The sequence below is a fragment of the Castanea sativa genome, chromosome 11 (genome assembly GCF_040712315.1).
Source record: "Castanea sativa cultivar Marrone di Chiusa Pesio chromosome 11, ASM4071231v1".
NCBI lineage: Eukaryota > Viridiplantae > Streptophyta > Magnoliopsida > Fagales > Fagaceae > Castanea > Castanea sativa.
This window is the reverse complement of record NC_134023.1, coordinates 44,023,485-44,034,738: the sequence shown is the minus strand read 5'-3', so window position 1 is coordinate 44,034,738 and position 11,254 is coordinate 44,023,485. Positions and strand designations below refer to the sequence as shown.

Sequence of the window (11,254 nt, the reverse complement as noted above, 5' to 3'; positions counted from 1 at the left end):
AAATTTCTCAAGCTTTAAGATATAAAACCGAAGCAACTCCAATCTTCAGGGGTGTACTTTGTAATTTACCATTCATTTCTTTTTCTTTTTTTTTATCAAAGATAGAATTTACCATTCATTTTAAGAATTATATATTATATAGAAATTAAAGATTTAAATATTCAATTTAAATATAAATATGTAAGTATACCAAAGATTTAAAGTAATATAACATTTTTTATTCAAATATATAATTTAATTGTGTATGTGTGTGTGTATATATATATATATTTGGTTATTTTCAAAGAGAGAAAGTTGTGGGTTCCAATTAGCTCAACTGGTAAAAATTTTGATAGTTGAATAAGAGATTTGAGGTTCAATTCCCGTCAGGAACAGACCCCATAAGTTAAAACTCTCTAAAAAATCGAAAGAGAAAGCTCAAATAAAGAAAGTACCATTTTTGTTTGGAATTATTGAGCCATGACTTGTGCACTCTTTCAACTTCACTCTTCATTCATTGTTCTCTAGCTTTCTTTGCCATGTCACATTAGCGGTCCTCTTCAAATCTTCACGGCCCTACACTTTTCTTTTCTTCTTCTTTTTAGTTTTTACCCTTATTACTTTTGGAATAACAAAAAATTTTTGTGCTAGGACAGTTGATGATTTGGCTATTTTGATGTTTATTATGATATATAAAATTTTCCCACCAAAATCAATGGCTCAGCCATTGGTGCTAGAGGTTTGGTGACCGGACTGGCAGCTTCGGTAATTGTATAATTAGCAATAATTACCAGACCGAACCATCAACACTAGCCACCGGATTGGTGATCCAACCACCAAATGGAGGGAGAGAGCCACTATTTGTTTTTTTGTAAAAAAATTTTAAGTTTAACCAAATTTTACACAAACAAAAACAATAAAATGCTGAAAATATCTTCTATGAAATATTTTACAGTGAAATAAACCGAGAAGAGTTGTAAATCTAGAAGAAAATGGTCCACTTCACTTTCGATCCAAACTAGTGACATGGGCTTCGCGGAAGGACTAAAGATTAAGTCAAGTTGAAAGCGAGAGAGAGAGAGAGAGAGAGAGTTTGGGTTATTTGGTTAAGGTGGATCTTAGTTATATTTTCAATTGAAGTGGCGACTTCTAATTAGGCCACCTAAGAGCATCCACAGCAGTGGAGCTAAAAATTTAGCTTTTTAGCTCCACAAAAAGTTACTTTATCTATTTTACCTATTCACTTTACAAAACATGCTGCAGCAGTGGATCTATTTTAGCTTTCAACACAATAAAATAATATAAACATCATAATAAAATAATATATCCACTACAATAAAATAATATATCCATTACAATAAACAACCATCACAACTACCCGCAACCGCTACCATCGACTCTTCCACTGCCACCGCAATCACTACCGCCACCACTACCGCTGCCACCACCGTCACCGCCGCCACCGCCGATTCTTCCACCATCGCAACTGCCACTGCCACTAACTCTTCCACCACCGCCACCGCAATCGCTACCACCACTACTACCGCTGCAGCCACCGCCACCACTACCACCACCACCGATTCTTCCACCACCGCGGCTGCCACCGTTGCCGACTCTTCCACCACCGCCCAAATTATACTTATACATTTTTTTTTTTTTACTAATACAATTTTTCAATCATCATGATAGCGTAACAATAATATTTTATTTTAACTCCAAATTATATATATACAAAACTTAAACTAAACTATATAGCTATTTAGCTCCATTGCTGCAAATGCTCTAAGTCATATTATTGGGATCATTGATTAAGACATTACAAGTAATTTGGTCCCAAAATGGTAGTAAAAATAGGAAAAAGAAAAATTAGTTTACAAGCACTATAACACATCAAATAATAGATAAACTTATGTGAATGCTCTAAATATCAATCTCATATTAATTTTAAGGATAAATTACACCACTCTCCTTTGAGGTTTTATAAACTTAAACTCCTCCAGACGATTTATAAAATGATACTCATTCCTTGAGGTTTGTATAAATGTGACAATTAAGTATATAACGTCTCATTAAAGATTCTTATCCATACTATGAACAACATGGCATCCTCTTTTTCTTAAGATTTGTTGATGAATGACACTCTCACCCTTACAATGCATTTGATTGGAGTAAAAATTGAGGGATAAAAAATGGGGAAGTGGTAGGGGAAATGTTTGGTTAAGAGAGGAAAATAAGAGAGAAAAATGGTTAGTTCGAGTATTTTATCCTCAGACCCACCAAAATCATGTCCCTTTAAACTGGGGAGAAATTAGGGGGTGGAGAAGGGTTTGGATGGTAAATTATTCATGTACCCCTTTCTTCCCTCCACATTTCCAAATTTCAGGTTTTTTTTTTTTTTCAAACTTATTGTTAATTTTTTTTTTATCAAAAAAGAGTATGAAAGTAAATTTATAAGAATTAAATTTTTTATCTTTTCATTTTTCTTCTAAAAAAAAAAAAATCTATTTCTCAACATTTTCATCCTATTCACCAAACATATATATGAGAGAAATCTAAATCCACTTTTGTTCCTCTATATTTTCACCCCTCAACATTTCCTACTCTCCTAACCAAACAAAAACAAAACTTGAGACACAAGCATATATATATATATTGGAATCTAAATTATTTAGTACTTTAATTTGGAAGGAGTGAAAAAAGAGGGTAATTTGTAAAAGAAAATATATGAGTATTAAACTATTTTATAAATTCTTTTACAAATCATTAATATAGTGAACGATTATTAATAGGAAAAAAGTAATCAGTATTAAACCTTTACTCATTTTTTAAGCCTAAAGAACATTGATATAATTTACCCAAGATATAAGACTTGTGAGTGATATAATTCACTCACTTCGATGTCTGTTCAATCTGACAAACAGAGCATCTGAGAGTAATGACCATCGGTACCCAACACCAACAAAAACAGCTCACAGTTTTATCAAACAACCTCACTCACTTTCAACTCCATTGAATTTTCACTCTCTCTCTCTCTAAATCATGAGTCTCTTAGTTTCCACCAGACCCTCTCTCTCTTTCCGATTAAATTTCAATCTCTTACGCCGCCCCACAAACCTCCCTGTCTCCTCTGCTTCACTCACTCCCAAACCGCCTCCTCTTCCAACCCCACCTCTCCATATCCTCCGTCGTGCGCCGTACTCTTCCCCGTGCACCCCACGCGCCGCCTCCACCGCCTCCACAGCATATTCCATCTTGCGCGACGCTGGAGCAGCCGCCGCCATACTCGCCGGCGCCTACGCACTCGTCTCCGCCTTCGACTTCCTCACCCGGCGAAACCTCATCGAACAGGTGTTTTTTTTTTCTTTCTCTTTCTCTCTCTCTACTGTATTTAGCATCAAATGATAGGAAATTAGTTGTTAAAATATCGTGAAGGTAGTATCTTTTGTCTTTTATGCTATAAACAAAAAAAAATGAAGTGCTACATATTACGTCACACTATTTCTTTAATTAATTATAAGTGATTAGTTGTTTTTGTTTTTAATTTAAATAATTTTTATTGTAAAAATGTTGTAAACTACGTTTATAATTGGAAACTACATGCAAGTATGTATGTTTGGTAATTTGTTTCATTCTAGGAGTATCTGATTTAGCTAAACCGATTTACTTGTAAACAGTCTTGTGAAATTTGTATATGTAGTGGACCCTTGAAATAGACCTGGAAACGGAAAGAAAACGATCACCCAATGGATTGAGATCACTTTCTCAACAACAAAAAAAAGAGATCAGGTACAATATGGCTGATGCAATATCTGGCTGAGGTTGAAAGTCAGAAAAAACAATTTTTCAATCTCAACAAAATAAAAAATATTAAAAATAAGAAAAAAGTTAAAGTTTTTTTTTTTTTTTTGAGTGGGAGAAAAAAGTTAAAGTTAAAAAAGTTAAAAATGTAAAAAAAATTGTGAAGGAAATCGTGTAATTGCATGGACCGGATCTCAATCCCTCACCATCGGTAACTTCATCTCTTGCTGGCTTGTTGCTGTATCTTCTTATTTTTCTTGTGTGTGTGTATATATATATATATATTAACAGGTCCAGGCTTTATTTCAACACTATTTTAACACTATTTAAAAATATAAAAAGTTGTAAAAAAAAGTTAGTTATTTTTTTATTTTTCGATAAAAAGTTTTTATGAATCAAAATCCTTAGAATATTCATTAACTAATTTAGCAAACAAAAACCATTGGCTCAATTTGGAAAGGACGTTAGCACGTGGCAAAGGCTTCGCAAGTGCACACTGCTAATTTATTTGAAAATATATTTACCCAAAAAAAGCAAAATGGAAAAGAGAATAGAACATATTGGTGGAGATTATCAAATAAAAAATAATAAAAAAACTATTGTGGTTGTTAAGATTTAGGGTGTGTTTGTTTGGAGGTGAAATAGGACGGATGAAAAACTTTGAAAAGATAATAAGAATAAGAACTTTTTTGGAGTGTGTTTGGTTGGGTGGGAAGGAAAGAAAATAAATAGTAGGGCTCAGGTGTTTTCTCCCCAGGCCCGCCAAATAGTTTTCACCTCAAAATGTGAAGAAAACTAAAGAGTGAAAATGGAGCTACTTAATGGGCTAAAATATCCATGCGCACTAGCACATGAATTTTATCCGTATGTTGCTTCTCTTCACTTTTTTTATTCTTTTTTTCCCTTCCTCCTGGATGTTGCCTCTTTTTCTTCTTCTTCTTCTTTTTTTTTTTCTTTTTTCCTGGACAGTACCTCTTTTTGTTTTTTCGTTTTTCCTTTTGATTTAGTGGGCAGGCTTCGTCTAGTGTATGCTGCTCTTTTTCTTCTTCTTTTTTGCTTTCTTTTGTGTTTTTTTTTTTTTTTTGTTAGTATGTGATTATTTTTTCTAGACATGATTTTTTTTTTATAATAAATTTAGGTGATTGCTTTTTTTTTTTTTGGTTGTTTGTCACTTTTTTTTTTTTAATTGGACATCATTTTTTAATAATGGTATATGAGTAAATTTATACAAATTCACTTTTTTCATCCCTCCACTTTTTCACTCTCAACCAAACAAAAATGAGGGAAATTAAAATATTTTCTATTTTCCAACTTTTCCATCCTCTTACTATTTTCTATCTTCTCACTTTTCCACTCCTCCAACCAAACGGACCCTTAAGAGAAATAGAGGAACAGACCCTTAAGAGAAATGGAGAAAGAGTTTTTTTATTTTATTTAAGAAGAAACGATCAACACAATAGTAGGGCTGTAAATGAGTCTGGCTCATTAAAAGTTTAAAGTGATGCATTGAATAATATTTTTGTTAGAGGTATTAGGTTTATGTGTAGGCCCAAGAGGCCCAATTATATTGTAAGCCCATATATATCTAACCCAAGCTCATAATCCCTATATAGTTCTGGCTTAAAGTCCATTGTAATTATAGAATTGAGATTATAGTGAAGATGTAGTTGTCAAGGGCTTCTTTTGTGGACGTAGGCCATTAGGCCGAACTACGTAACCTTTGTGCATTCTCTTGCCTCCTTTGAAAATGAGTTAAGCTTGAGTTTATTAGTAAGTTAGATTACATATTCAAACTTTGTTTACCTTCTTGTCGAAAAAACTCGAACTTATTCATGAGTAAAGTGTTGTCGTGCTGTTAGAGTGACTTTTTTGTACACCCCTAGTGTCGATTGGAATATTTTCCCCCTATTTTCCTTGGGTTGTTATATATTGTGAGGATTGAAATTATATGAGAAGGAAGCAAATTCGCATTCTGCTGGATCACATGACTTTAGCATAAAACCATGAAGGAAACTTACATTTATCTAATATTTATGAAATTATGCTTTAAGTTATAACATATCTATTGATTGATTTTGAATCGATATGTTTATAACGGTGGTTTTGGATAACCTTATCTCTGAGTTTCAAAATTCGTTTGTTGGCGGAAGGCAAATTCTGGATTCAGTGCTTATTGCAAATGAGTGCCTGGACAACAGGTTGAAGAGTAGAATACCGGGTGTGGTTTGCAAGCTTGATATTGAAAAAGCTTATGATCATGTGAACTGGGAGGCCTTGTTTTATTTGCTGGGTCGTATGAGTTTTAGGCTGAAATGGAGGGGGTGGATTAAGACTTGTGTTACATTGGTCCGTTTTTCAGTCTTGGTTAATGGATCCCCTGAAGATTTTTTTGGAAGCTCTCGTGGGGGTTGAGACAAGGGGATCCCCTATCCCCGCTTTTGTTTCTTTTGATAATGGAGGTCTTAAGTAGGCTCTTGAAGAAGACTGAGGAGTGTAATCTTATTCAGGGTTTTCATGTGGGAGCTGTGAACACTGTTGGTGTGCGTATCTCCCATTTGCTATTTGTTGATGATACTATCTTATTTTGTGATGCCTCTAGGGAACAGTTGATGTCCATTAGGTTGGTGTTGTCTTGTTTCCAGGCTTTTACTGGCTTGAAGGTCGATGTTGGGAAAAGTGAAATTGTCCCTGTTGGGGAGGTGAATAATCTAGATGCATTGGCTAATATCCTGCAATGTAGAGTGGGCAGGTTGCCTATGAAATATTTGGGGATGCCGTTAAAACTTCTTTTAAGACAGCTTCAATCTAGAATCCTATTTTGGAGAAAATGAAGAAGAAATTATTTGGGTGGAAGCGTCTCTATCTATCTAAGGGTGGTAGACTCATGCTAATTAAGAGTACCCTCTCTAGTCTCCCAACATACTTTTTATCTCTCTTTACTATTCCTAAGGCTGTGGCTGCTAGATTGGAAAGTATTCAGAGGAATTTTCTGTGGGGGTCTTTTGAGGGGAGTTTCAAGTACCTTTTGGTGGCTTGAGAAAGGGTATGCTCACCCATTGAGATGGGTGGATTGGGGATAAGAAGTGTGGTTGCTTTTAATCAAGCTCTATTAGGGAAATGGTTGTGGAGATTTGGTCATGAAGTTACTTATCTCTGGCGGAGAGTTATCTCTTCTAAATATGGCGAGGTTCAAGGGGGGTGATGCACTAAAGTCTGCAAGAGGACTCATGGGTGTGACCTATGGAGAAGCATTCATGAAGGGTGGGAGAGCTTTTCTAAGCATCTATCTTTTGTAGTGGGGGAAGGCACTCGTATTCATTTTTGGCATGATAGGTGGATTTGTGATATTTCTCTAAAAGATCTCTATCCTGAGCTCTATGTGTGCTCAGCGATCAAGGATGCTTACATCTCTGAGGTCTTGTGGATTCCAGAAGGGGGCACTGCTAGAGTGTGGAATTTGAGGTTTTATAGAGCTTTTGAAGATTGGGAGTTGGCTGCATCTTATTCTCTGCTCCAGCTTATCCAAACCTGTATTCCTTGGGGTGAGAGGAGAGATACTCTTTGCTGGCGGCTAAAAGGTGATGGTAATTTTGACACCCAGTCTTCCTATCAGGTGATTCGGGGTGCTTCGAATTCTTTGTTTCCTTAGAAGGGGATTTGGAAACCAAAGATTCCTAAACGAGTGGCGGTCTTTCTGTGGACAGCTGCTCATGATCGGATCCTCACTTTGGATAATCTTATGTTTAAAGGTCGTCCATTGGCTAATTGGTGTGTTATGTGTTGCCATGATGGGGAGTCGATAGACCACTCTTCTTCATTGTTTTGTCACTCATTCCCTATGGTCTCTTATGCTTTAGGCTTTTGGTATTCATTGGGTTATGCCAGGTTCGGTGGCAGGTTTGTTATCTTGTTGGCATCAGTGGCTTGGGAAGCATAACTCGAACATTTGGAATTTGGTTCCAGGGTGTTTAATGTGGACTATGTGGTTGGAACGAAACCGTCGATATTTTGAGGACAAGGAGAAGACGTTAGATGAGTTAAAAGTTTTAAGTCATCGCAGTCTTTTGGAGTGGTCTCGTTGTTGGGGTTTTACTGATTGTTCTTCTCTCTCTAAGTTTATGTCTTCCCTTAGCTTAGTTTCCTGATCTCCCTCTTTGTGTTGTGCTGTGTGCTCTTTTTTTTTCTTCTTGTTGTTCATCATCATGAATATCTTGTACTTTTCTCTTTTTGTTTTATCATTAATATTATTTTTCTAATTACCTATAAATATACATACATATATATATATATATATATATATATATATATATATATATATATATAAAATCGATAACAACCAAGCCTTGGAGTTGGAGGAGGCACAATTCAAAATTAATTGATATCTTATAACATTCAATAACAATAATGGTAGAAATAGCATAAAAAAAGACATGTTAATTATAAAAGTAATAGTGAGTATGACTTTGGATAACATAGAATGGTGGAAAATAACATCCTAATTAATCTGTTAAAGATTCATAGCTGATTCAAAAATTTTGATACTAAGGCTTAGTTATTGTTGTTGTATCTATTGATTTCATAGCCGATCCACATATTAATTGATTTTGAATTTCGCCTCTTTTGAAGTGAAATCATGATCTCATCTCTAATATTAGGAGAATTGGCTATTTTACATGCACAAACAAAGACTTATGCACTTGGCTTAATATTTGTGTCATGAGGCGCAATGACGAATTGATTTCACACTCGTATTTACTCTCTATTGTTCTTTTGGAGTTATCTTATTTAACATTATTATTCGATACTGATTAAGTGATTCAGCTTAGGCTTATAGGATAGTCTTGAGTTTGAATAATTTCTCCACTTTGTACCTTTTGTTTAAAGTTAAAAAGCTCACATTTTGAGCCCACTTACAAAGGGGGAGTACGATTATTGATTAAGTGATTGATTTCACCATGTCCCATCAGGTTAAGCTTTTAAGTTCTAATTTGTCAACTCCACGTGTTGCTATGTTACTAAATGACATCTGTGTCTTGGTCCGCCAATTTGTAGGATATAATTTACATCAGGGTTTTCTTGAAAGCCTTAAATTTACACAAAAGCTCCATTATTTTTCCATTGCTGAACTTTTAAAAGAGAGAAAAAATTGAGATAGGGTTGCTCACTTACATATGTTGCCATGTCGGGCTTGCCTATCAGATCCTTATAATGTTAGAAATACAAAAACACTGACCTTGCAAGTTGTAATTTTTTGAATCCATCAAAGTTTAGGTTTTAGAGCCAAAATACTTACATCTAGCCAAACTAAGGAAGATATGTATCTATTTTTTGCTAAGGAAACCAAGAATCCATGTTTTGTGCATTCTTGTTTTAAAGTTAGTTTGAAGGACTTTGCAACAACTATTGTAACATGAAGTATCTTAGTTGGATTTATTAACTGGTGTCCAGTTAGTGTTGGACTCCAAGCATAGAGTGCCTTCCAAATGCATATATTATGGAAGAGTCATTGTGGTAAGGTGATTTCCTTGTAGCAGTTAAAAGGTATATGTTGTGCAGATCAATAAACTGAAAAGGTTCAGGGGCATCAAGGAATTGGTAGTGGTAGCCTACGTTAGTGAAATTTGGAAAAAGAAGCTTTGGGGTGAAACTGTATTCATTACTTGTTAAAAGTGGTGCCATTTATTTAGCAGAGAAGATATATAATAGGTTTTTGTGTATTTCTATTGGCAAATAAACCTTAATCAAGCAGAAAGCAAGCATTGCACTGTGCTTTTAAGAGTGTATACATATTCTCTCTTTGTCATAACTTTGCTTTCTTTTTGACAAATTTTCAAATCTCTACTGATTGGAGCAGAGCTTAAGCAGAAAGCTGGTTCATATATTGTCTGGGCTGTTTTTCATGGTTTCTTGGCCAATTTTCAGGTATTTCTTCCCTCTGTATATGAAATCCTAACTGGTTTTATTCTTAAAAAAATACTAGTGGTTTGAACTGCCGTTTTCCTTAACCACTTCAGCTGGTCATTTTAATCCTAGAATAGCACCACAACAGAGGCTCGGTACTTTGCTTGTTTAGTTCCTCTTGTGAACTGTCTGAGGCTTGTCATCCACGGCCTCTCATTGGCTTCTGATGAAGGGCTCATAAAATCTGTTACTCGAGAAGGAAAACCAGAGTAATTTTTTCAGTCATCATTACAAAGCTATTTCGATTCATCTCTTTGTGATAATAGAGATAAGTAATTTTGCTTCAATATCAATATTTTTGCAGGGAGTTGCTTAGAGGTCCTTTGTATTATGTTCTGATATTGATTTTATGTGCTCTTATCTTTTGGCGTGAGTCTCCGGTTGGAGTGATCTCGCTGGCAATGATGTGTGGTGGTGATGGTAATACTTCTTCCATCATCCAAATTCAGCTGCCCCCGACTCCTTCCAGTTACTAATTTTCAACTTGGTGGCTTACAGGTATCGCAGATATCATAGGTAGAAGATTTGGGTTCTTGAAGATTCCTTATAATCAGCAGAAAAGTTGGGCGGGTAGCATATCCATGTTTATTTTTGGATTCCTGATTTCCATTGGGTGAGTTTGAAACCATCATTGTGGTCGACCAAATAGGTTATCAAAATTTAAATTGTTTTGTATGGATTTTGGCACTGACATGAAAATTATCTTTATAATGTAGGATGCTGCAATACTATTCAGTTCTGGGATATTTACATTTGGATTGGGTCCAAACAGTGCAAAAGGTCGCTCTAGTTTCTTTGGTGGCAACTGCGGTGGAGTCTCTTCCAACAACGGAGGTAATAGATGACAACATATCTGTTCCTTTAGTAAGCATGGCAGTGGCATTTTCAATGTTTGGTTATTAGCTTGTTGCATCCTTTTTTTCTCTTCCCCTTCCATTAGTCCCATTATTGATATGTTTAGTTTTTCATTTTTTGTCTATTGCGGGTATCCTTAAATGCCCTTTAAATCATTGCCTCTGTGAAACACGTGTTAATATAATGAAATTAATTAAACAAATACAAAGCTTCTCTTTTATTCTTGAGCCCAATGAACCAGTGATCACATAGTTTATTACTTCACTGTCTTGAGTTTCAATATGAATCCTATGGCTTTATTTCAGATTTTAAGGACCCTTGCTTCAGAATGATTCATCAAAATAGTCTTATTCCAAACTATTTGGACTTGACCATGTGGAGTTCATCTGTTTGTTTATAACCCTTTTAATTTTGTATTTTCATGTACAGCTTATCTATATGACTGTTTGATTTGTACCTTTTCTTTTTAGTGTTCTTGAATACTCCTGTTTCTTATTGCTTCAGCTCATACAAATGGGGTATTCCAGACCATTTTCCCCCCATAATTTGATAGTAGACAAGCAAGATGTCCACTGGGCTAACTATTTTACTTATTAGACTGTAATGTTTCTGTCTCTTACATAGCGAGAAAAGATGAAATAAGAACCAAAAGCAAAATAGT

At 35.1% G+C, this 11,254-nt stretch overlaps 1 protein-coding gene across 1 annotated transcript; it reads left to right on the top strand.

The window, feature by feature from the left end:
• Nucleotides 1–2,870: 2,870 nt before the first annotated feature.
• Nucleotides 2,871–10,813, top strand: LOC142615005 (putative phytol kinase 1, chloroplastic). Its single transcript, XM_075787658.1, has 6 exons — nucleotides 2,871–3,327; nucleotides 9,632–9,699; nucleotides 9,816–9,947; nucleotides 10,043–10,158; nucleotides 10,237–10,351; nucleotides 10,455–10,813. The coding sequence occupies exons 1-6, from the start codon at nucleotides 3,019–3,021 to the stop codon at nucleotides 10,639–10,641; spliced, it is 927 nt and encodes a 308-aa protein (XP_075643773.1). The 5' UTR covers nucleotides 2,871–3,018; the 3' UTR covers nucleotides 10,642–10,813.
• The last annotated feature ends 441 nt before the right edge of the window (nucleotides 10,814–11,254 follow it).

Excerpts from the sequence above, each read along its gene's own strand:
- LOC142615005 (XM_075787658.1), top strand. The coding sequence starts at position 3,019 with ATGAGTCTCTTAGTTTCCACCAGACCCTCTCTCTCTTTCCGATTAAAT. Across the intron at positions 9,948-10,042 it reads ACTCGAGAAGGAAAACCAGA|GGAGTTGCTTAGAGGTCCTT; the intron begins GTAATTTTTTCA and ends ATATTTTTGCAG. Across the intron at positions 10,159-10,236 it reads AATGATGTGTGGTGGTGATG|GTATCGCAGATATCATAGGT; the intron begins GTAATACTTCTT and ends GGTGGCTTACAG.